This window comes from Bombus flavifrons, chromosome 4 (genome assembly GCF_040668555.2).
Source record: "Bombus flavifrons isolate JBK064 chromosome 4, iyBomFlav1_principal, whole genome shotgun sequence".
NCBI classification, from domain to species: Eukaryota; Metazoa; Arthropoda; class Insecta; order Hymenoptera; family Apidae; genus Bombus; species Bombus flavifrons.
Window position 1 is genome coordinate 8349772 of NC_138445.1, and position 26119 is coordinate 8375890.

Genomic DNA, 26119 nt, shown 5'->3' on the forward strand with positions numbered 1-26119 from the left:
TACATTGGTTTCAACATTACGGATCTTTAATGGATTGGTTTAGGAATCCTACAGGCATTGTAACATTTTCACAGGTTGGCTACCCTGTTATTCAATAATTGTGACGTCTCCAATGTAATCGTATTTGGAGGTTATTTTTTCCTTTTTTATCTACTTTTCTAACGAAAACAAAGAGCACTATTAATTGGTAATGATATTATAAAGTCCAGAATTTTTTGAAGCATTAGCGTAATCTGTTTAGGAGTCATCCTACCACTTCTATCGTTCGTATAGTAGCACACTTTAACACAGTTCGATTAGTTTCGCTCGTCAGTATACTTTTCGCATTTAATGACTTTTTAACAACTAAATGGTATCACGTACTGTTTAAGCGGAAGTTTGTATTTTATCATTGAAGATATACATATTATCTGTATGTAGTGTAAATAGCTCTAACCTAACACTCCATAACAATACTCTATTTATGAATCATTTCTTTTTTGTGCGTGCGTGTGTGTAAACAAACAGATATGGAAAAATTAACACATTTATGGAACGTGAATCAATTTATTACAAAATTAAATTGTTCGCAAAGTAGAAATTTGCAAACGTTTTACATGTAAGTTGTATTTTATTTATTTGAATATTTATATATATTTTTGAGTAAATAAAAAATTGATTACATACTAAATATTTAATATTATTGTATATTAGAGAAAGATGTAGGCAGTTTACTCGTGGAATACAACTATCGTCTCAAAACTTTGGTCCTTCTGTGATGTGCCCATATTGTGGATCACTTTGGAATACTATAGATCATAGCATTAGATTATCACGAGGTAAACCACTTTCTAAATCCATAAAAAAAATTGTACACGATATGAATAATGGTAAGAAAAGAATACCTGAAGTTCAAAGAAGTTTAGCAGAAAAATGTTTAAAAAATAAAATGAACAAGTTGGTACTTAAATGCTCAGTTTGTTCAAAAAGTACAAGAATATCTTTTAATAAACCACAAAGGGAAAAAGTACAAAAGATTAGGACAGAAAGTATTGAAAGATCAAAAAAACGGAAGAAGAAGAGGACCAAGGATAGAACAGCTGGCTTAAATGTTTCTGGAATTTCAGATTTGAATGAGAAAAATGTTCAAAGCGAGGAATTGAAAGAAACCAACATAAAAAAAGTTGGGAGCACTGCAAATTTTATTACACCAACTCAACAGAAAATAAAAATGATTAATATAAATCGATTAAAAAACATAATAAATCAAGGTGCAACACCTCCAAAAAGGAAGAGTTTACATAGTTTTTTAACAGAGCTTTGTTGAAAATTAATTTATTGTTAAAGTGTTTTATAAAATTTTCTATAAACACAAATTCACGTTTATTACATAAAAAACATCTGTCACCCTTTTATACATAAATCAAAAAAAGAAGATAGCGAGAAGAATAAAAAAATTGATATTTTAGTTTTCAAGTTCTATACTAAAAAACTGATTACTTTTATACATTAAATACTAAACAATTTTCAATCTTTGTTTACTTTAATCGTCAATAATTGTTCTCTACATCACTGTCCATATGATAAAATAAATACACTATACATGATGTATCAGAAGCGGAACTCGCATAATGTCGTTCATTAATTATTACCCATTTATCACTCCAGCGGAATCTCCTTCCGTACAACCTATAAAACGTCCATACATTAGATGTCACGAATAAAATCCTCCTAATGGTACGAAAAATTACTATTCATTTCAAGATAAAAATAAACAGAATGTACGAGGATAAAACCAAATTCTAATCCACAATTGCAGATCTCTATTTTTTGGCAACGTGCAGGCGCGTGCGCGTCACCACGTCGCACTTTTCGGTTGCGAAAGTCATGCGTGAAGGTCTACTTTCGTGCATTTCTTGTTAATTCGGTCAGTGTGTCGGGGCAGGAGTACAGGAGAGGAGTTGTTAGTCACCTGAATGCACGCCTCGAGATAATCCCGCTCGGACATTTCCTGGTCCTTCGCAGGGGGAACTTTTCCCCGACGGCGCAGCTCTTGCTTGGCATCGTTCAAGTCAAAGATCGCCACGGGATCCAGCTTGCCCTTCAGTACCAGGCCCGCCAAGTACTCAATGTAGTGCTGCCTGCGGGGAAAAGTACCCAGAATTTAGTCGTGCAATGCACGATGCCTTTTCATTTACCTCGATCAAGTCCCTCTTGTAATGTTCCGGATCACGACCGTACCAATTCGGGGGCAATTTGATCCCCGCACGTTTCACGCAAGTCTCGAGATCGTCTACGTTTAACAAGGGAAGCGGTTCCAGTTGGGTCTCCCGGATCTTTCGAACTAGGTATTCGATATAGTGGATCCTAAATATTTGAATATTTCGTTATGATAAAAGGACATTATTTTTTAAACATTTGCATTATTTTTTATGGACCAATGTTGACTCAAAGCTTAAATAAGTAAACATTTTTATTATATGTTTTCTACTTCTTTAAATAGATTTGTTTTTCTTTTTGTTTAATATAGTAACTAGTAAGTATTAGAAAGGAGATCGATAACAACGAAGGCCTCAAAAGCATTATTTTACTCGCAAGTTATATCGTTTTTTTTCTTTTTTTAATTTATTTTATTCTTAGTCATTTTTATTCTTTTTAGCCCTCTAATATGATAATTTGTATGAGCTTTTTTTCGTATAATTGCAACGGTACCTTGGTTTCATCGAGAAAGGTATTCAATTATAAAAGTGGTGGTCGTAATAACGGCGAATGCATGCAGAGTTACGGGGGAACAAACAAATTACCTGCACAAGCCAGCGTGTCCCACAACGACATCTGAATTGCATACCGCATCTACAACACCGGTGGGAGTTTCTTTCTGCAATTGCACTTTGCACTTGCGCTCGCCAGCCGGACCCTCTGTGTCGTACTCGATTCCATTATCTCTTAACAGCTGTTGCAACTGCATGGGCTCCTTATCTCGAAGATAGAACAGACAGTTTCGTGGATGGTGTGCGTGAAGGCCCAGTTTCGCGCAATACTGACTGACCGAGCATTTTGCTCCCATCATGAATGCCTTTCCGCAACCGCAGCAGAATTCGTACTTGCACTGGCTACATGTAAAATGCATACAACCTACGAAAAAGTATCATTTTCGGTATTTATCGTTAACATTAATCAGAAATTAGTATTTAAATTAAGAAATATCTTTTATCCAGAATTAATTGCCTACTCGAATGATAAAGATATTTGAAATACATAGAGAAGTTACACGAACATGAAATCCTGCGTCGGTTAATTTAAGTAAGAGTTATTTAAATTTATTTCTGGATTATAATAGACTGCGAATATATAAAATATCCAAAGTATGTAGAGTATTCGTTACAATTTTCAGTAGGTGAATTAAATCTATATTTAGCTTTTATTTCTTTTTATTCCTTTAAAAATGTTCGCAGTCTAATGATAGCAATGTATTTCAATATTTCAGGGAAAATTCATTTAGCAATTGTTTGAATACTTTATACTTAATTGAGTGCGTCGCCTATGAAAGCTCTATTCTTTGTTTAAAGTTAGCAGCATTTTAAGAAAAATTCATTGCAATCCAAGTAATTAAAGCTTGAGAGCTAGTTGAAATACTTTACCTCCCCTAGACAAGGAGTAGCGAAATTTGCATTTAGGACAATCTATCCCATTATCCGCGAGGTGCTTGGCTAAGCCAGCGGCTTGATTATCCGGGTCATTCTCGTCTTTCCAAGCAGCAAATTGCTCGCACGTAATTCCTTCGTGCTGTTTCTCCCACTGAAAGTGAAACCACCGTCAGAGAGGATGTTTGTCCGCGCTTGCGTAACTTCCATTTAATTTTCGCGTAATTATCAACGTCAGCACGTACCGGTCTTCGACACAGTGCACACGTGACTGATCGACAATCGGGACATATTAATCTCTTCTGATCCGGATCCGCGTAAAATCCGCTTGAACACTGAAAACAACACATATGACGTTTCTCCAATTGTCGACTAAAGAGGATTGTACGGTTTATATAGAAGAAACACCTGAATGCACCACTTAAAGTTCGGATCTTGCATTAATGTTCTGTCTCTCAGCTTTCTTTGGAAGAGTTCATGAATCGGAGGATCTAGAAGTGTTTTCAATTGTATGTCCAGGTTACTGAAATATTCTAACACCTCGTCTTCGTTGGCGTCTTTTAGGTTTGGCTCCTTACAAAATGGACAAACTGCGTCCGTGATATTTCTGTCGCTGATTTGGATGGTGAAGTAGTTCTTCGCGCACTCGTTGCAGCAACGGTGCACACATTTCAGCATGGACACTATCTGGGATTAAAAATGTGTTTCAATTCGATTAAAATTCAATTATACTGCGAATATTCATGGATATTTTAATTTCTGTGTACATTATCAAAGAACTAGAACTCAAACAAGGGTTTCATTTGAATATTCTTATCTTTTCAATGTTATAAATAGTACTTTACTTAGCATATTTTGTATACTCTTACGTGTTACAGTCTGTCTGTATTCTATATATCTTTGTAGGCTTCAATCTTTTATACATGCATGAACATTCGCAGTCTACTCATGATCGGTTCAAATAAAAGATAAGTTTTATATTCTGAGATGAAATAATGGGTATTGTATTGTTTCAAGTACCTGACTCATCGCAAAGCGACCTGTACAAAGTTCGCATTCTTGTTGCAAGAAAGCCAATGCCGATTCTACGCTGGAACACTCTTTAGCCGCATGAAGAGCCTCGACGTCTCCAAACTTCAAGGCCAGCAAACTGGCGGCCACTTCCGCCTCATCGTAGTTCGACGCTTTTCCTTCCGCTAAGAGACGTCGAGCAATTCTCTGTAAGTGCAGAGGAAATTCTCATAACATTTACTTTACAGAGAATCATTTCATGGATAATCATGTCATCGACACGATTTCAGTGACACCGAGTCGTGACCACGATATTTAGTCATCGACATATTTAGATTACCGGCAATCATTTCACCGACAATGTTTTCATCGTCACCGAGTTTCGTCGACGATATTTACATTTGTGTCGTCGATTTCTACCGAGTACAAGAATTAGTCGACAACTATCAATCGGTGAATCGTTGACTGACAAGTGTTTTATGTTGTGTTGGATAAGAGCGAGTGATAGAATCGGTCACGTTACTCGTTCGCACAAACAGGTCTAGACCAAACCAATACCAATTCGTAGCAGGGAGCGAGGGGAATCCGATTTTTGATCAAAACATATCTTTTTAAATCTGCTCCAATGTGCTCTGGACTAGATTTCTTCAAGCGAGATACAATATCAGAAAACAAGTTCGTACTTTGCCCGAATTCGCTGTGAACAGTTTGTCGAATTTTGTGTCGATTATCGATGTTGTCGGTCAAAGTTGTTCCTGATAAAGTTTAGTGTTGACCAAATTTGGTGTCGGCGAAAACAGTGTCGGCCAATTTTGTGTACATTAAACAATACGGACCTGATACGATAATTACACGTATATCACATCCATTTAATATGAAAATACGATTAAAAATAATATCGAAATTATGAGATAAATTATGGAATTTTTGAGACTTAGGATAAAGATTGACGCACAGAATAGTATACAAAGACAATGGACATGCAAAAATACGATAAAAAGATACTACACCAACGTCTAGAAACGAGCTCTGCATATTTTTAAGGTAACGTCGTCCAGTCCGTGAATAAAATATTAATATCGTGTTTATTTGTCACGGACAAACTACTGAAAGTGACATTATGGAACATTAATACGTAAATGAACGATCGTAAAGAATACAGAATGACGAATACGGAATACACAATGATCGTAAACAATTAAAAAATATCTCAATGCTTGTGTTCTTTGAAGCACGTTAAGAGATGTTGTTTTATTCCCTGGAACGAGACGATCGTGCCGGAGGAGAGCGTGTTATTCGCGTGCGTTTAAATTACTATAAAATCCCCGAAAGCATCCGACAAATTGGATGATGGAAAAGTCGTGTTCCACGATATTAAATTAAACTCTCGGTGTGCTTTCTTCGCGGAGCGCATACAAACCTCGAGTACGTTTTCGCGTGTACACCACTGTTCTGTTACTTTTTAATTTAAACACACAGCGGAGCAACGCGAAACAAAGCGACATGCTATACAACAGCAATATTAGTCACGGGGAGAAACAAGAGGAGTACTTACCTCGCGCAAACAGAGAAAGAGCCAACTGTACGCTAGTTGGGTGGAAAAAAAGAGTGTGCTTAAAAGCTACAGTCAAAACAGGGTTAAAATTTTAACGGGAGTCTGTCGGGTATTTTTTCTCTCTTTTTTTCGTGCGATTTTTTTTTATGTCTCATCCGCTGTTTCAACACTTTTGATCGAGCTGTTTGTAGACATTGGTCTGTCAGCGGCAAGTACTGACAAAGTCGACAATTGATTCTGACAACTGACGTCTACTGACCTCCCTCTCCGTTTTGGGAGATCCCCCTGTCTTCAAGTTGCCGCTTCTACTTTCCACGTATTCCCGTTCCGTATTTTCTTCGCCCTCGAACCGACGGATACAACTGGCCACCAAGGAGAATCGTTTCTTCGATGTTCCTCCCTGATCTACCCCTCTATCACAGCCTGTGCTCGCTCTACGACTCGCTTTCACTCGCTTGTTGCTCGTACGTCTCGCTTTCGTTACCTCAGTCTTAGGATCTGTCTTATTTTGCCCGTTTTTACCAGAGTTATCGTTCATCTCAAGTTTCCCCTTTAGTTTACCAGGCTTATCTTTAATTGCGTCTGTGCTGTTCTTTAGTGGTATTAACTGTTCTTTTGGTTTTTTAATGGAATGAGTTTTAGAAGTGGTATTTTTTAATGTCTCTTTGGTATTGTTGTCTGAATTTGTCATTTGCTTTCGTTGGGCCTTTACGTCAATGCTATCAGCTCTCAAAGTTTCGTCCTCCTCAGACGAAATATAGTTTAGTTTTTTATTATCTATTTGTTCCACTTCTTCTATTCCTTCTTCTTCTTCTTCTTCTTCTTCTTCTTCTTCTTCTTCTTCGAAAGAAGAGTCTTTCACGTTCACGTGAGTTTCACTGCAATTAGAATCTTCTTGGCTGTCATTATCAGTTACGTATTCATTTTCAGAATCTTCGAATTCAGAGTCGGATATTTTTGCTTTTATCGCGTTGATTGTTTCCTGTAGCATGATTTCAGCATCGGTTAACTCTTCGATGCTGTCCGACGTGCGATCGGAAAGCTGCTTCCCCGTTTCTGATATTTCAGATTCCGTTGCGCTCTCGAAGTCGGAAGTGGAAGAGTCATTATCAGAAACTTCCTCCAGCTCGTATTCTTCGCTGGAAGTGGTATCATTTAAATCCAATTTCTTAGATATCGTTTGATCTTCGTTGGACCCAGTCACGTCTATTTCCTCGTCATTTTTCTCCGATGCCATCGCTGACTTCGTTTTTTCGCTCCTTTCGCAAATCTTCGTCCGAGTGATTGCAGTTTTTACGATTACCGTCTTTTTGTCATTTAAATTTCCGACTTTATCCGGCTCAATTTTTCGCTCTGCTCTGATCTTCGAAGCACTTTCGGACGAACTACATTTCCTTGCTGTTTGTTGGGTAATCGATGGTTTCGCCGAAGTGCTAGTTAACTCGTCACCGGATGCCGCTTTCAAAGATTGCTGAGAACTTTTTGGAGTCTCTTGCACTTGTGGAAGTCGACGTCTCGCTGTGAATACTGGAATCCTCGAAAGGAAAGAATGTTTTAACGTGCCGTTCCCTTTCGAAGATTTTTTAGCCGCCATTCCACTATTTTTATCGTTAGTCTGTGCATTCATAATTGATTTTTTAATTTGTTCACAACCTTTGGACAACGTACTCAAGATTGTCGACTTCCTTTCCGGAATCACTTTCTTCTCCGTCGATTTGGAACCTTTTGAAACTTGCTTATGTTTAGTATTAGCTGCTGATTTTGTTTTATTTATCAAACTGTTCGATGGAACGATCTTTACGACTTTTGCGATTGTTTTTCCTGGACTTCTCCTTTGGTTCGACAAGGTCGATCTTCGAGTTATTTCAGCCGCGGTATCTTTCGCCTTTGCAATCGTTGCGCCTCTCGGGCTAACTTTTCCAAAATTCCTTCTCGGTATGCCGGTAGATTTTTTAACGACTTTCACGGGAGACCTCCTTCTGCCGACCTTTTTGGCAGGAGATTTGGATCTCTCCTTGACTGCAACTCTCGAGGTAACCGTCTTATCAACTTCATTTGCATCTACTTCATTATTTTCAACGTCTACCGCGCTTTCTCCCGAAATCGTCACGATCTTGCGTGCTTCGGTCGCGCTTTCTGTTTGCAATTTCGCCGTCTCAATCGGTTTTACTTCGTTCTCTGATGGACTTTCTAGAACCTTTATTGGCGCACAATCGTTCACCGCTAACATGGGAGATTCCATGATTTTAATCTCTATAGTTTCAGGTACTCCTGGAGGAACATCGTTACTATTATCGACGATCGAACACTCAGTCTCTGGATTTTTATTATTGGAATTAACGCTTAATTCGAATTTTAATATATTTACAGAATCTTTAATAAATAATGCAGCATCTGCTTTCTTATCTTCTTCCCTTTCATTCCCTTCGATTTCACTAGAGCTTGGAGGATATAAATGGGACGCGTTATTGTTCGAATCCTTCGTGATACTTTCATCGTTGCAGGGAATCGAACTGGAAAATTCGTTAACGTTTCCAAGCACGTTAGGAACGATGTAAGTTTCGAGATTGGTATCGGTCAGATTTAGCTCGACAATTTGACTTTCTTCGTTCGAGTTCGATGCATTATACGACATATCGTTATTAGGAACAACGAGGTTCTTAGGAATGTTGTTAGTATCTGTAGAATTTAGCTTGTTAACGACAGATTCGGTGTCCAAAGAATGCGAGGTCAACGAGGAACCGGAAATACGAGGGTCACTCGAGATAGTTACTATTGCCGGTTCGATATTCGCTATTGCTTCGCAAGCTGTATTTGCCTCGACCTTGTTCGAAATAGAGCCAGAAAATATTTCTTGGTCATTCTTTTCTATTTCTGACTCGTTGTTCGCATCGATTGTTTCCATCGATTTGTTTGAATTATTTCGTTCCACGATCGTCGAAGAATCTTTTTTTATCTCTATCAAAGAGTCTTTTGTTACATCGTTATTTTTTGTATCAGATACCGATAGAGGGTGATCGTCTTTGACAGGTTTTAAATGAATATTAATTTGCTCGCGAGTTTCTTTGGAGTCGACAGACTTACTTGCTGAAGTTATTGGCGAAGTATCGATTTTGTCGTTGCTCTGGGGAATGTGACATGCGACAGAGATAGACTGCTCTACTTTTTCAGACACATGCAAAACTGCTTTCGAAGTTTCGTGTACGATTGTTGGTTTGTTAGGAATTTCTTGAACCTTGGATTCTTGGGTTGATTTGGGAGCATTAGTGTATGGCCATTTGGGAACATCGCGTGGAATAGCTTCGAAATCCTTCGAAATTTCGTGGATACCAACGTTAAAATTTTGAGAAATCTCGTCAACAGTTTTTAAATCTTTCGACATTTCCTGAATAGAAACGTTGGAGTCATTAGAAATTTCCTTTGAACTAGATTTAGAATCTTCTGATTCTTGTAGAATCTTAGCGATTTTGGAATCTGAAGATGCTTCTTCGATAACAGCTTTCGAAACTTTTTGGCTAAGTGTTTTGGAGTCATTAGAAATTTCCTTTGAATTAGATTTAGAATTTTCTGAAACTTCATGGTTAGCAATGTTGGGATCTGAGGATGCTTTCTCAACAATTGTTTTCAAATCTTTCGAAGCTTTTTGGCTGAGTATTTTGGAATTATTGGATATTTCCTTTGAACTAGAGTTGGAATCTTCTGAAATTTCATGGTTTGCAATTTTGGGATCTGAAAATGCTTCTTCAATAACAGCTTTCGTATCTTTCGAAGCTTTTTGGGTAAGTATCTTGGAATCAGTAGATATTTCATGTGAACTAAGTTTAGAATCTTCTAAAACTTCATGGACAATAATATTAGAACTTGAAGAAGTTTCGTCAACAATTTTCAGGTCTTTCGAAGATTCTTGAATAAGAATTTTGGATTCGATAGATGTTTCATCTGAACTAGATTTAGGATTTTTTGGAACTTCGTGAATGGTAATTTTGGAATCATTAGGCATATTTTTCGAACTAGCTTTAGGATCTTCTGAAACTTCATGGATAATAAGTTTGGAGTCTGAAGAAGCTACGTGAAGACCAGTTTTCGAGTCCGAAGAAGCTTCTTGAATAAGAATTTTGGGATCATTAGATACTTCATTTGAAGTAGATATAAAACCCTTTAAAACTTCAAAGATTATAGATGCAGGATTTTTCGGAGTATTAGGTATAATGTTTTTAGAATTTTCAAAAATTTCTTGAGTAAAGGTTCTATTTTCCGATACATCATGTGTGACGATACCAGAATCCATCGAAATTTCAGAGGATTTAGGATCACTAGGAATTTCATCGATCTTGGAATCTTTGGAAGTTACAACACTCTTAGGATCTGCAGAAATTTCCTGAGCTATTCTAGAATGTTTTGAAGAATCTTGAATAGCAACTCCACTTTCCTTAGAAAATTCATCTCGAGCAATTTTCGAATCTTCCAAAATTTTACACTCAGAATTTCTAACAAGATTATCCTCAGAAATTTTCTGCGATACAATGTTAGAATTTTCGGAAACTTTGTAATCTACAGAATTATTTTCAAAGTTAACTAACTGAGAAGATGCTGCTACCTGGGTCACGGCCAAATTAGTATGATTATTATCATGCGATATACGATCAGACATAACATCTTCAGATCTTCTATTGTCAGTCATCAAACTGCCATCAATTAGTTTCACGCGGTTATCATCGCTAGGTCGAGTATCGATGATAGACGTTTGCATGTCGGATGATTCACATGTTCCCAAGTCACATGCGACCGAGGATGATATCTTGTCCGATAATGATTGTGCGCCAATGGTCCCGTTGTGTCTCATCGAGCTATCGCTTGTGAGTGATTCGCTGTTCAAAGATGCATTGTTAAGTCGAGGATCTTTGATGCCGGTCAGGGAAGAGTTGCCAGCTTCCTTTGACGATGATCGTTCATGAATAGGTGGATCGTTCCACGTATGAATTCCCGGATTCGCGTCGAGATGATAACGATGAGATGAATCGACTTCTACCGAAGATACCTTTGAACTACCACTGGTGATTTCGTGTACTGGACCTGATAACTGCTCAGAATTAGGTACCTTGTCTAGCTTTTCATCGCTGTTAATATTATTCGCGGCTTCTGGCGAACTTACTTTAGTTATCGTTGTTTCAGGTTTCTCTCCACTCTGCAACAGTGTTATCGTGTCTCCTGGGACCCGATTCCCGTTAAATTTCACCTCCATTGTCGCTCCTCCTGCGCTAGTATGCGAAATATTATCGCTTTTTTCGTTTTTACGTACCGTTTCGAGATCATGTAGCTTTTCGATGTCAGTCGCGGTCGTTTCGGTTGTTACAGTTTCGGCTACATCCGATACAAGCTCCTCTGCATTTTCGACGCTTCCCAGAGGTACATTTTCATTCTTGCCAAACCCAGTTTCGCTGGAAGCTTGAAAAGACGTGGAATTTTGATCTTCTGTTGCAACTTCGAGAACGTTCGCTCGATCGGTTTCGTTGCTCGATTTCTTCGACGACAGCATTTGCATTGCCGATATGAAAGGGCCCAGTAATTGCTCTGGCAGCGATTTCACGGCAGATAACAGTGCCTCCACGGTGGCTACTTGCGTCTCGTTGCCTTCTGGACGAGCTTCCGGCGAGACGTTTTCAGAACTTTGATCTGTCGGGCCATTCTCAGCCGTAATTATCGGTGATTGCGCTTGTTCGATAACGTTGCCCGATTCTACTTTCGTATCTTCCTTTATAGGCCTTAATTTATCCAATGATCCCGTCGTTTCTTTACTCGTTACGTCGATATTCTCTGAAATCCCCGCGTCTCCGTTTTCGCCGGAATTTTTAAAACTCTTAATTAATTCTGTAGAAGTTGTTGCCTTTTGAAGGAACTCTTCGCCTTGTTCCAACATTTGGTTTATTAAGTCGGCTCGTTCGATTCCAATTTGCGAAGAACCTCGAGCCGATTCGGACGTCTTCGATACACTTTCGGGTAAACCGTGATCCGATACATTAGATCGCAAAGGGACATTCTCCACTGAAGGAGAGCCTTTATCTACTTGCACAGCTCTTTGATGAGGATCAGAAGGCTTTTGGGATGGCGATTCGTTTTTCTCCGAACGCGACGAAGAAGCTTTATCTATTCCTTGGCTGCTTTGACCGGCGTCTGAAATCTTTTGAGACGTCGTTTCGCTTTCTTTTACGCGTGAACCAGCTTCCTCGTCCTTTACCTCAGCTACTTTCAAACTCATCTCCACCGTTTGCTTTACATTCTTTTTCGACCTGGTTACATCGCTCGTTTTGGCTTCTGCTTTATACAATGATTCTTCTACTACACTGGAAGACGAGACACTAACTTCTTCATCTACACTTCTACCTTCTTTTGTATCAGGAACTGAGATCTCTTTTATCTTTTGTTCACTCGGACTCTCCTTTAACAAATTTTCTGATTGATTAGGGATGTCTTTCTCAATTAAATTTATCGAAATACTGATGTTTGGGTCGTTGTCCTTAGGTACAGCAGCTGGATCAATATCCTCAGGTAATGTGGGTTTAGTTACATCGATATTTTCTTTTTGCAACTCGTCCGATCGAATTTTTTCATTTTCTTTCGTATGTGAAATTTCTTCTATCGTTAATTTTTTTTCAACGTTAATCTGATTCTGGTTTAATAAATTTTCTGATAGATTCTGAACTTGTTCTTTAATCACCTTTATAGTGGAATTGTTATTTTGGTCTTGTTTTTCAGTTATAATGGACGTATCAGTCTGATTAATTCTTATTAATTTAGTATCGTCTTGATTGGTTCGTTTTGGTTCCTCGTTCTCCACTGTTTTAAGAGTGCTGGCTACATCGAGGTCTTGTACGGCCCTTGGGACCAGATTTTTATCAATTAGAACGATTCGATCGTCAGTGTTAACTTGATACAGATTATCAGGCTTATTACCGAACGTATTCAGGGGGTCTTTGTCATGTTGCCAGTTATCGGTCAGTTGTCTGAGGGCTGCCAGTTGCTTTTGAAAGTCGGCCTGCAACGCGACGAAATTTTCTACGATTGGTGACATTACCTGCTTCCTGGCTTCAGCGTCCGACACGTTGGTAACCTGTTCGGAACCTCCCGTTCCACCACCGACCGCACCTGCCGTATCTGAAATTATTTCAACTCGATCATCGTGAATGAAAAGTTAAGAACGAAACTATCGCTTTGGTAAAACGAATATTTATCAAATATAAAGATTTATATAATGCAAATTTCGAGGATATATTTCTATGATACTAGGCAAAATAATCAAAAAATTCCTATTATGCACGATTTCATTATACCAATCAAACAAATTATATAAGGATTAATTTTAAGAGGATAATTTAAGAAATTTAAAATTACTTTTTAATTATGAAATAGTACAATACATCTGCGATTTTATTATACAGGCTGCACTTAAAAATTATTCAATCTGTTTTTTATTTGATATGATCAGATAATTGATACGTAATATTTACTGACCTTCCCGCGGTGCAGCCTCATCGTTTTCTACCCCAACCGGAGGACCCCAGATTCTCATCAAGAACGGCTTGAGCTGATTCTTTTGCAGCTCGAACAAAGCCGCGTCCTCGGCACCAGAATTATTTTCCAATGATTTCACCACTTCCGCCATTGCGAAGTTGCCTTTCTTCATAATTTCCTCGCACTGTCAAATTTTCGTTTCATTTTTCTCATAATAAAGTTCAATATAACATTCGAAGATTAAAGAAACTGTTTTAAAAAGACGGTACTACTTTCCTTAATTTCATTAAATCAACAAAATTCAACTGACGTGCTACAAGTTCATAGTCAACTAATATTCATATTAATACAAGCTTCTTTCGCTTCTGATAGTTACAGATACAATTTAAATATTGGAGCTGTCTCTTTGTTGCAGTCCTTCAATTCGAAAGATTCTAACGAAAAATACGTCTAAAATTCTTACTTTTAGCTGTCTACGTTGAACAGCCATGGTGACAGCGTTCCAAACGTCTCCCTTTGTAGCTCTCAAGGCCTCTTTCGCCTCGATGGCGGAAAGCACCCCGATATTGTTCTCCTTCAGTTCTTTTCCCTGAGTAGTAACTAAAACTTGTACAGTTTCCACCAAATGGGGCCACTGCGTCTTCAGCCAGTCGATCGGGTTACTTGCACCCTGTGACAAGGCCACCTGTACATCATCCGTGGAATAACCGTGTTTCTCGGCTTCCCTTAGAAGCTCCACGATCTCCAAACCTTGTCGTGTCAACGTTGAAATTCCTTGTGAACTTGGGCCAGCTTCGAAGAATCTTGGTTGGCTCGATTCCTGAAACACGAAGAATAATTCGATTGACGATAATTAAAATAGACTTACGAAGGGTGCACACGTCAAAAACAGTTGTAGGAAGGTCTCATCGTCGTAAGATGCACTTTCTGCAGAGTAACAACGAGAAATGAACAATCTTACAGGCTTAAGACTATATTAAGGCTAGTCTAGAACAATCTATAGCACGTAACAAAAATTTGTTGTTTATTAGATTAATGGTCACACAGTCGTAGAGAAATTTGAATGGAGAGAATATTTTCTTAGAAGTTCCGGTTGGAATGATAGGTAGAAGTTGCGCTGTAAAAGGTTGTAAATTGTAATTCCTGCCTACGTTCACACCGAGGCTACGAAACTGGCACAATCGAAATCGTGTGTTAAATTGTATTGGAGATTAGATCGGATTAGAAACCAATAGCTCTCGAGGGATAGCTGTCAAGTTTACCCTGGAACGGTAATAAAGGTGGGTGGAGTCGACGGAATTTCTTCGTGTACGATCTCTGCTGGGGCCGCTGATCAACTGCTGAAGATACTGCTCCTGAATCGTTCGCGGATACAGATCTGGACTATTGGCGAATCTAGTTTGTTCCTGGAACAGACGCTCGGCATCCTTTTTATTAATTGTAAGTCGTTTTATGAGCTTGCTAGGTCTTTGGATGAATGTACTTTAAATGCTTTGCGTTAACGCTAAAATTACCATGTTTGTAAAAATGACGAGGTTTTCTCGAGAATTACAGCTGACTTTTATTGAATTTGCTATTTATTTTTAATTATAGCCATCCATATTATGAGACAGGAATCGATCATTGTAACGTTTGAGTTACTTTTGATAGTTTACAAAAAATATTTCAAACGAAAGTTCATTGGTATTAATTTAAGAACCCATTTTGGGAATATTTTTCAGTTAATTCTAATAATCTACTTCTAACATTTAAGAATATATTATTGGTAGTTCCAGTGTCAAAAATCGAAGTGCGCATTTGCTAGTCATCTTCCAAAATTATCAATCAAACATCCTTTCCAATGAGCTTGATAACTTTCAAAAGCCAAAGATAAAACTATTGTAACTCGTTTTAAATAATCTTAAATATTTGAACTACAAGACTTTTGTTTCGATAGAAGAACTTGAATATCTACATATTAATCTTTCGTATTACCTCCGCGTCGCTGTCTTCATAATATAATAATCCCTTTGAGGTGGATGCAGCTCTTACGAATCCAGCGCTACTTCTTGTTGTAGGATAGTCGTACGTCTGAAAAGTATATTTCATATCCCGTTCGTGCTTCTTTTACCTTTTACCAATGACCCATTTTGCGATAAAAAAAAGATGTCCTATTTTCCCTTACTTGAGTGGAAATGTTCTGAGGAGGAGGAGAGGTTCCAGTGGAAACTGAGTGGCTTTTTGGAATTTTCTCGAGCATTGGTCGTTTCATTGGCTCTTCCTCATTTATTTTCGAAGAAACGATATTGCTTGGAGCATCGGTGCTCTTGGTCGTCACTGATATATCGTTTGCTATCAATGTAGGCTCGTTTCTTATCACTGACGAGGATTCAACGCTTGATTTCTCTGGAACTATCGCAGGAGAATCTTCGTGCGTCGCGGAATCTGTAAATTTAAGTAATCAGGTCATGTTCTAGATGTTAATTTGGTAATACCGTTGCGGATGTTTATGCAAATTCATATTTTCATAGATAAAAATTCGAATCCAGGCAAATATTTGTTTCGTTGTATATAACCGTATTGTAGGTATTCCATGCTTTCTTGCATTTCCATTTTTGTATAAATACATAAGCATCCGTAGTCTCTTTTTTACGAATATTTGGAATCTTAGACTTGAATTAATGAAAAACGTCATTCTGATGCAGACTGTTACCTTCGTGAAATTATTACGTATAAATCTTCATAGTACAAGGAACGGGGCATTAGAATCATTGAAAATACAAACAGGCAGGATATACATATTATTTTTGTTACTTTCTAAGGATTTGTATATTTAAAAAGAAAAAAAATTTTTTTGCAGATATGAAAAAATTAAACATTTACTTTCTGTTAATGATATTCAACTTCAAGACCAGAGAATGTTAAGATCTTCAGGACTTACAATGAGAAATAATTCGACAACGAATTCCGGGTGGAAAGAACATCAGCCAAATGCACGCTCATGCTTGAAACTAGCTCCTCTTGAATGAATAATAATTGCATCAGACATGATCTTAAAAAAAAAGAAGAGAAATGAAAATGAACGAGAGAGTGGCTTCATTTCAAATACGACTATGCATTTGGTATCCACTGATCGTGTAGGAAACACTTTTCATGTCTCTTTATTATTCATCCAAGGATATACATCGGCAGAGGACAATCGTATTTTTTATTCAGCTGTTTCTTTAATTTTTGTAAAAAAAGAAAAAGGAGGTAGGACAAACAGAGTGCATGGACCGAGGGAAAAAAGGAGAAACACTTAAGAAGAGAACAGGTACAATAATTCTAATCACTGATTCGACTTGGTACCAAACGAAAAGCTGATTTTACGCCTTGCTCTACCTTTGTTCTTTGTGGAACCACTATCGCCGCTCTCTTCGCTGTTTGAAATCTTTAACAGGCTGGTCCTCTTTTCCAGATCAGGACTAGGGTTGCTAATGTTGCTGGACGTAGTCGCTAATTCATTTTTAGGAATCTCACTCAAACCACTTTGAACATCTTCTTGATTTTCTTCGCTACTTGGTGGCAACGCGCTGCTCCTCGTTTTGCAACAAACTACGCAGACACGATCCTTTAAATCGTTTATGAAAGTACAATGCTCGCATGCCCATTCTTCGTTAGGAATTTCCATCGTGGTACTCGTTTCCTCTCTCAGTTTCACATTTTTCGGCGACTTGTTACGTTGATCCACACTCGTTGATCCATGCTTCTCTTCTTTGCCTACCGATGGTGATCTTTCTAAATGTTTACTTCTTTCATTTTCCATCTTCTTTACTAAAGCTTCTTCCCTTTTTTTCTCTTCTTCAATAAATCGTCTAACTTCTCGATTTTCTGTCTCGATATATCGCCGAGCTTCTTGATTCTTATTCGCAGATTGCGTCACGTCTCGATCCTCATTTTCACGTATCTTCCTAGAAACTGATTCACGAGATGGAGTTTTTCTAATGCTCTGACTATCAGAATCATGAGGCGACATTCTTCTAACAGAAATTCTCTCTGCTTCTTCCATTTCTTTTCTCAACGAAGACTCTCTTCTTGAGACACTTTCTCTATCACGCGAAGCTTCACGACTTCGTAGATTCTTCGTAGCACGTGGTACATCGTCTTCATCCCTAATGGATCGTGAATTATTAATTCTTTCTACTTCTTGGATTCTTCTAGAGGCTTCTCTGGAAGGAGTTCTTCTGGTAATTTGTGTGTCACTGTCTATAGAGGACCTTCGAGAATCTCTACGAGAGGCTCTTTCGAGATCGTCCAAACTTACTTCTCTTCTCACAGAGGAAGCTCTTCTTGGAATCATCTCGTCGTCCCTTCGTCGAGGAATCATCTCTGATTTGTCGAAGTGATCGTCAGAGGAACTGGTTACTCTAGAGCGTGTTTGTAGCGTGGACTTTCTGTCTGAAGAGTCATCGTCGGTGCTTTGTCTACGACGATAGCTGCCGTTTTGAACGCGATCTAATCGCGAATCCAGCTTGGAGAGCCTGCGTTCGTCTTGGTCATATCGTCGTCGTGAATTTAGAGTGTTCTTTTGAAATTCGTCATGGTTCTTTGGTGATGTTGGATATCGTTTGATAGAGTGACTCTCGGACCACTGATCTTCTGTACTGGTCATTCTTTCTTCTGACATTAGCCGTCTGTAAAATATCGAATTACTATATTTAAAATATTCCAGAATCTTTATCGTAGAATCTGCGACATTTAGATTGTGGATATTTATACAATTTCATATTTTTCTGGAGATATCTAAAGAATCTGGATTTCTTTTTTTTATGATACGGTTTTACACGAGCCATTAAACTTATAAAATAATTTAATGAACATTTCAATTTTAATAAATTTCCATCTCTACATTTTACAATTGAGAAAACTTTCGTTTGTATGATTGTAATTAACTCGATTAAATAAAAAACAAATTTTGTTTTAAATATATTGGAATGATAATTTTACATATTTTTGCATATCACGTATATCATTTTTCCACCTTTGAATTTTCCACAAACCCATAAACATCCGCAGTCTACTAATACGAATTTCAAATTATTAATCAAATTTCTAACTTACTCGCGACGATTTCTGTTTAACAAATTTCTAGACCCATCATCTTCGTGGTAGCTTCTTTGCCTTGTACTCCTAGACACACTTCCACGTCTGGTGCCCCTAGAACTTTTAGAGAGCCTGTCGTCGAAATCTGATTCACCAGAGTCTTCAGAACTAGCGTCAGACGGTGATCCCTGCGATCTTCTCGATCGTGATCTACTAGCTAATGATTTCCTAGATTTCAGACTTGGTGATGGCGAGACTGCTCTCGATCTTCTGCTGGATTTCACGCTCCTTGCTGGACTATGTGATCTTGATATAGAACCCGGATAGTGTGGTGGAAGCATTTGTGACGGAGGGAATCCCATGGGATAACCCCACATTGTTGGGTGATTTAGACTCATCGTGGAACCACCCATGGTCATGTCCCATGGTGGATTCGGTGGGTACCACATTATTGGAATACCTCCAGGACCTAGATGCGCCATTGATTGAGCCTACAATAAAATTCAATGGTAATTTTAATTTAATATGAAACGATAAATGTTTAATCTTACTGATTAATTTTACATTATTAACTCCAGAATATAAATATTTATAATTTTTACGGCCGATAAAGCTCTTGTTTGTTCCTAATAACGCGTTCGATCATCGTTTATTAGAGCTATTGTATTATAAAAATAAAAATTTGGGAGATATCGGAATTTCTTTTTTATAATTTTATTAGATCTAATTTGTTTCCAATAGATTTAATACAAATATCTTCATACATTTATCTCGATACATGACATATATATCTTTTTATTTAAAAATAAATCTGCATTTGCATACGATCAATTCAAAAAACAAATTCATACAAAAATTTCTTTGTATAGTTTCAAAATAGAGGCCACGTCAGCTAATGGGACGACATTCATTTGTGATGTTTAGTTTAATAAAATTACCTGATGCATTCCTGGACTCCACATGTGTGGCGACGATAAATCGCAAACACTGGCCGATTGCATCATAGATCTAGGCGGTGGCGGCGGTGGTACCGGAGGCGTAAGTTTCGGGCTGCCTACGCTCAGTGGCCTTGTATTCAATGTATCTCTCGAGATATCGGAGGGAGGATGCCTTCTTCTGTTAGCATCCTGCGCTCTCATTGCTTCCTGATATTTCCTGTACCTTTCCTGAATATTCGTACGTGTGTTAAACAATTCACGTTTCTACCTTTACCAGCCATTTTACACGTTTGTAATTAACTATTTAATACGGAGGCACACTATCAAAAAGCACTTAATAGATCAAGTACTGTATAATGCGTGAATGTTTCAAATATTAATTACTTATTTTATAATACTCGATGAATAGTAGAAGCCTACTGAATTACCGAATAACGTTGCGGTGCACGTAATAGTAAATGGTATTCGATGAATAATAGGTTGCATTCATTAAACGTCAAGCACTACTATTGAATAATAGGGGAACGTGTAAAATGTTCATTAAAGTTTTCTATTAGATTGGTACATATGAAATGTCGTTCCTGTGAAATTCAAATTTGACGAATAAATACGACTCGTTGTTAAATTTTGTTCTACCGTCAATTACTAATCACATCGACTGTTTCACTTGGAAAGATCAATGACATCCCCTATTCCACCAAAGATCTTTTAATATACAAACCGTTTTAAAAGAAGCTGTAACAGCTACAGTATTCTAAGAATTTTTAAATTCTAGAACCGATAACTTTTATATGTAAACCTGGAATAATGAAACTAGTTGATCATTGAAAAAGTATATTGTGTCGAATTGCATATTGTAATTGCTTGAATTAAGTATATGTGTATGAAAATCTATTATTTGAACAAATAACATTTTATACGCACCAATTTAATGTTACGACAAGAATAGTTGACGAAATAGTTTACCTGCAGCGTAGACATTTTGTCAGTCCCCGATCCTGATCCGGTTCCATCGTTGGTGATAGTATTTACAGACTGCATGGATTTCGACACTGTTTTCGTGTCAAGGGTGGCTGACAGTGGCCTGGTGGTGTTTGGAAGAGCTCGCTTCAAGCTGTCGACTCTTTCGATCAAGGAGAGATTCGTAGATCCCTGGTTTTGCGTCGATTTAGCCTAAGCGCGAAACCTGAACTTTATTACATGGCCATCGTTTGGAAACGTTGTCGTTTTTTCCATCATGATTGTTGAAAACGTTTTCTGTGTTTCTTTTTTTCGTGGATAGACGGCGATGGAAAAAGGTATTCGAAAGAAGAAGATGGCGGGTGTTCGCGGTTGAAGGCAGCAGCGCTAAAATTAAATTGCGGCGACGTGCGAGGCTAAATCGATGATAAACAAAGCGTTAGTAGAAAAGAAAATAAATTAAACGATGTCCTCGACGAATCGAGAATGCTTGCAACTTAAATAACGTGAACGTAATAAATTAGACTTCTAATAAATCGATTCTTAATTCTACGTTAGCGACAAAGAAATGGCGATGATCAGTGTCATTGCTGTAAGCTGAAAATAATGATCTAATCTGTGTAACAATGTGTATTTTTAGTGAATAAAATATATGCATATAATAAAACGATGTTTTAGTAACGGTACGGGAAATACGAAACGGTGTATGACGGCTAAATCGAATCACCGTGTTCACCGTGCTCTGCCATATTCACCGTCGTGCCAGTCGCTCGAAGACAAAAGCACGAGCATACAAAATTTGCATAGTGCTTCCGTAAATTGTGTCAGCACGTATCTTTTCCCGCCGTTACGTTATTATCGACAGAGTTGAAAGAGTGAACAGGTATCAGTGAATACGGCAGTAGTATTTTTGCGGTAACGTGGTGTATTAAGAAGAAACAACGTTGATATACAATAATAAAGATCTCTATAAAATCTGTCGATGTATCTGTGGAACAACTCTTAGATGACTATTTAAAGCTCGATGTGACTGATGATGTTCGATTAACAATCTTCACGGTGCCTCGGTGTGACGTGTTCTCTCGCAGAAATCAGCGAAACTGGCGCCGCTCGAAGCGTGGTACAGCTAACAACGAGTAAGAAGCAACATCTATTCAACAAAACAACATTCATCGATAAACGACTCGAGGTCACAGGAGACAAAGTTGCAATTGCTCTTTGTGTTACAAGATTCGTGATCTTCGCAACTTGGTTTCCGTTGATCCCGATACAATCCGCTAACAATCGTCCGAATAGATTCTGGATCTGAAGCTCAAAGGTACCTAGTATCGACAAGACGTCGTCAGCCTGAAAGAAAATTCGCGGAAAGGGATGTAAGCTTCAGGCCAGGTTGCATCCTACCTGAGCGCTCTTGCGATTTCTTCTTGGCGGTGGGATTGGCGGCGGAGATGATACATTTTCTCCTTTTGGCGGTAGAGGTGGTCGCGTTTTCGTTGCTAGATCGGTCAAGATTCTTCTTCGTACGTGGTTTTTTCTTTTTGGGTGCTTGTGGTTCATGTCGTCGCAGGCTTCGCAATAATTCCCATTGCAAATATCGCAATGAGCGAAGACGTTCTCGGTGCCACATAGGGCGCACTTGTACGTCATGCCCGGTGTCGAGGACTTCTGTGCTTGCGGTCGGGTCGGAAATTCGATGATCTCGTAGTCTGGGTCACCACAGTCTCCGGAGAGCGATGGCGGCGGGACTTTCGGTGGGGTCGGTGGTTGGCGTTGCTGCTTCTGTTCCGCATCCTTCTGCTGTTGCGCCTTTTAAGGATGAAAAATTGCGTATTTAAGATTGATTAAAAGAAAAAGAAGAGATATTGACGGGAGAGTTACGCACCAGTACCCAGTGGGGCATGGACCTTGCCATGCGCAACCGGGTCGATGGGTTCGAGATGGCCATCGGGCGCCATTTTTCAGCTCCCGGGTTCTGTAAAACAGATATTTAATAATTATTGGAGGAACCTAGAAGAATTTCCACTTGAATTCTAACATAATGTTTATTAGAATTATCTATATCTTAGGAAGTATATACATTTTTACGTTAACGGTTATGAGAGTAGTTCCCCTAATCAAAGTTGTTGTTACGCTTCTCCAATGATTTTTATCCTTGTCAGATGAAAGTACATTAACTTTCCGTTGAAGTTTTGAGGCGCACGTGTAATGATATATGTATAAAGCTCAATCTAATTGACAGTTATCATTTATTCAATTACTTAATGTTATATATTACTTAAAAGTAAAATTAGTGGAAATTTGTATAATATATGGATTGTTTCAGGACACCGTAGAAGTAGTTAAGAGTAGAAAAAATGAAATTGATAAATGCAGTCGCCTGCACAATGAATCTCTTTAATTGTTTGTATAGGTGCGATGCATTCTTGCAGTCTCGAATTGGGATGACAAGCTGGCAGCATCTAGTAACTCGTGTTCAGCTGCCAAGCTGTACGTGAATTCATGTCATCGCACCTTGGACTAGGTGTCTGAGTAGAGTGACTTCGCTAGACAAGATTTTTCGAGTGGATCCTCGAGAAAGCGTGACGTCACACGGTTGATTCTTCGCCGGAAGAGGCCAAAATCGAATCTATTTTTACGAGGAAAAATCGTGTTCCGCATCTCGAAATAAAATCGAGCCACGCGACGCTATATCTCTTCGCGTTGACTTGTATACGTAAAATACATAAATATCGCACCGTGATCCTCTCAAATTCATTCAACCTTTCCCTGATATTTAATCCAGACCTCTTGGAATTTATTTCAATTATTCGCATTTACATTTTTCATTTTTACAACCGTTTACGCGGTAAATATATTTCGTTCGTTAATGAATTTATGGATTAAAGAAAGAGGTTTTTTATGGTTCATCAATTTATGGTTTCGTAATTTCGAATTGTATTAAAAACATCGAGGTTTACGTTTAGCTTCTCACTCTTTTAAACTTTTTACGCAAGAAATATATTTTATTCGTTTGTGAATGAAAGGAAAAGTATTGCTTTCTTATTTTCGAATTGCATTAAAAATTCTTAAAGAATAACAATTTTTTTTTATTAAAGAAGAGTAATTTCGCGGTTCCAGCCTTCGCGGCGGCATGAGTTCCACATGCATGAATTAGTCCCTCGAATTAGAGCCCTATATCTTTAGAACGTTTACCCCTTCTGTTCTTCTCGACTGTCCACACTCTTTTGTTCTACTACGAGAGTAACAAAGCACCTAATTCCCAAGAATTGTAAATTTAGATTCTGCCACGATCATCATAAGAATATTCTGTCTCAGACAAAAGTAGAGATAAAAATTTTGACAAACATGTGAATTTCATCCGACGTGTTAGTTAATTTTAAGGTGAGAATTGCCTCGATAAAAAGCGAACGTGCTACACGAAACTCTATTTCCCGACAAAATTGCAAAAGTCTACAAGAGTTGGTCACGTTCCAACTTCTAGCTCCTCCCTACCCACTCGAGTTTCTTCTCCAAACATTTTTCTAACTACGTAATAATATCCCTTCGCGAGCCTTATTATCTTCCATCTAACGAGCAAGCATCGGTTTCGATTTTGTAGTGAAATATTCATCGTGATCGTCATCCATCACTTCGAGAAATTTCAAGACCAATTATAGGAAGAATCGTACGGAAAGAAACTGATTATTCCACACTGACACGTGTCACAAATCACGCAGACCCCGGAAACCAGCCATAAGTACATAAAACTGCGTCTCCAAGTCCGATCCAACTAAATTAGAACGCTATATATATCCATTCCTCTTGGTGGTTTCACACGAAGCGGAATATTCAGATGCTTTCGCCGCGATAGTGTCACCGAGCTGCACGCCTGTAAAAGCGTAGCTAGCATCGCGTGTCTTCATAAACAATCCGCTTTTCAATCCCCGGTTTCTGGTCTGCACCGGAAGAAAAAACGTGGAACTGCACGTGAAACCCACGGAAACACGGACACGAGCGTATATCCTCTCGTGTCTTCCGCGGTACATACACACGAAGATTCGCATCGATTGTGCGTCTTACGATGCACTTCCGTTTCACCTCGCGAAAGTAAAACCGGTGAAATTCGCTGGTTTATTCTCATCGATTCTGCTTGCTTCTCATCGCGCTGCTTCGTCTCTAGATCGCTTTAGGTTTACATCCTTTTGGAACAATTGAGAAAATTTAAGTTTGTTCGATTATCTGTGAAGTATTTTTGTGTTCTAACATTCTTATATCACGTTACTATGCAAGTTCGACGATGGAAGGCCTAATGCTTTCCACAAACTCTTATCTTCTCAAGCTTCTTTAAAATAATCACGGAAATGTAACATGACATAAATCTCTTCGATTGTTGCCATAGGTGTAACGAATTTTCGTATTTTCGCATTTTTACATCGTCACTACTTTATGCAACCTGGATGCCGCTATTTCATACGAGGGGAGACCTAAAACTCTCTAGAGTTTCATTGAAATAATTACAAAAACGTAACGATGAATCTTTTCCATTGTCCGCATCGGTACAGTGCGTTCTTGCTCCATCGCATCGACACTTTTCCACACAGTTTGAACAAGATAAAGCTTATAACTCTCTATATAAAGTTTTTATTTCCTCAAAAATACATTCTTCCGAGAGAGAGAGAGAGAGAGAGAGAGAGAGAGAGAGAAAGAGAGAGAGAGAAAGAGAGAGAGAATTAGGAAGAATTTCAAGGCGTCGACGAAGAAAAGAGTAGAATAGGGTAAGATGGTGGAAGTTGTACGCGGTGGAGCGTTTCCAGATTGATGCACCGTGTTATCGGCGAGCACGTAGAAAACAAAGGACGCACTATGGGCCCGGGATCAGGGAACGTCACGCACGGGCACCGATACGCGGCGGATAATGGCACTCGTGAAAGGAAGATCGACACTCACATTCATGTGGGACCTCGCGGAGGCGATTTCTCCGGTTTTCCTCGGGAACTGGTCGTCACGGTACTGGCTGCTTCCGACCGTTCGGCACTGCTCGTCGTCTACAAGAAGCTGTTGCATCGCCACCAGCCGAAATCTATTTCCGTAACGTTGGCTCGCTGGACCGATGCCACCGTTTTACCGAAGTCTCCCCGTTCGCGTAAATATATCGCGACGCCGCGCGCGTTTAGAAGCGTTAGAGCTGGCACTCGCTCGACAAAACCCAATGGTGTCTTTGTACGTTCTTTAGAGACACGCTATATAGAGGGATCTGAGCTTTTTTGCGCGACTGCGAGTTCCATCGGGAATCGTGATGGGAAAATTGGGACAATTCGTGTGGGACGTTCGTCGGAGATTTTGTAGGGTGGAATGAAGGAAATATACACACGAGGGTAACTAATGGTGCAACTGGGAAAAGGGTGGTTCTATGGAACAATATGAGTCGAACATGTGGAGTAAGAATTTTTTATACGAGGCCTTGTTTGTGGAAAACTTGGTTT

General features: G+C 38.7%; 2 protein-coding genes across 8 annotated transcripts; one reads left to right on the forward strand and one right to left on the reverse strand.

The window, feature by feature from the left end:
* The first annotated feature begins 74 nt into the window (after positions 1-74).
* LOC138179175 (uncharacterized) lies at positions 75-1602 on the forward strand. 3 transcript variants are annotated; one of them, XM_069111700.1, is made up of 3 exons: positions 75-187; positions 508-598; positions 694-1602. In XM_069111700.1, exons 2-3 carry the CDS (start codon positions 510-512, stop codon positions 1304-1306), a joined length of 702 nt encoding a protein of 233 aa, XP_068967801.1. In that variant the 5' UTR covers positions 75-187; positions 508-509; the 3' UTR covers positions 1307-1602. The 3 variants fall into 3 exon arrangements, with proteins under 3 accessions (XP_068967801.1, XP_068967800.1, XP_068967797.1); XM_069111699.1 differs by lacking the exon at positions 75-187 and adding an exon at positions 283-412; XM_069111696.1 differs by lacking the exon at positions 75-187 and having other exon boundaries at positions 407-598.
* On the reverse strand, positions 1504-25736 carry LUBEL (Linear Ubiquitin E3 ligase). 5 transcript variants are annotated; one of them, XM_069111684.1, is made up of 21 exons: positions 25584-25736; positions 22540-22629; positions 22059-22463; positions 20664-20870; positions 19698-19925; positions 18778-19250; positions 17059-18350; positions 15863-16122; positions 15673-15768; positions 14961-15104; positions 14162-14518; positions 13699-13882; positions 6449-13341; positions 4644-4841; positions 4032-4310; positions 3869-3958; positions 3621-3777; positions 2784-3114; positions 2221-2346; positions 1952-2120; positions 1504-1668 (listed from the first exon to the last, which is right to left on the reverse strand). In XM_069111684.1, the coding sequence occupies exons 1-21, from the start codon at positions 25698-25700 to the stop codon at positions 1639-1641; spliced, it is 12126 nt and encodes a 4041-aa protein (XP_068967785.1). In that variant the 5' UTR covers positions 25701-25736; the 3' UTR covers positions 1504-1638. The 5 variants fall into 5 exon arrangements, with proteins under 5 accessions (XP_068967785.1, XP_068967784.1, XP_068967788.1 ...); XM_069111683.1 differs by having other exon boundaries at positions 14961-15125; XM_069111687.1 differs by lacking the exon at positions 14961-15104.
* Positions 25737-26119: the final 383 nt, after the last annotated feature.

What these genes read in the sequence shown, in the direction of transcription:
- LOC138179175 (XM_069111700.1), top strand. Translation starts at nt 510, where the DNA reads ATGGAAAAATTAACACATTTATGGAACGTGAATCAATTTATTACAAAA. An exon ending in AATTTGCAAACGTTTTACAT is followed by an intron (nt 599 to 693) that starts GTAAGTTGTATT and finishes ATTGTATATTAG; the next exon opens with AGAAAGATGTAGGCAGTTTA.
- LUBEL (XM_069111683.1), bottom strand. Translation starts at nt 25,700, where the DNA reads ATGCAACAGCTTCTTGTAGACGACGAGCAGTGCCGAACGGTCGGAAGC. An exon ending in CCATGCCCCACTGGGTACTG is followed by an intron (nt 22,464 to 22,539) that starts GTGCGTAACTCT and finishes CATCCTTAAAAG; the next exon opens with GCGCAACAGCAGAAGGATGC. An exon ending in TGAGGCTGCACCGCGGGAAG is followed by an intron (nt 13,342 to 13,698) that starts GTCAGTAAATAT and finishes AAATAATTTCAG; the next exon opens with ATACGGCAGGTGCGGTCGGT.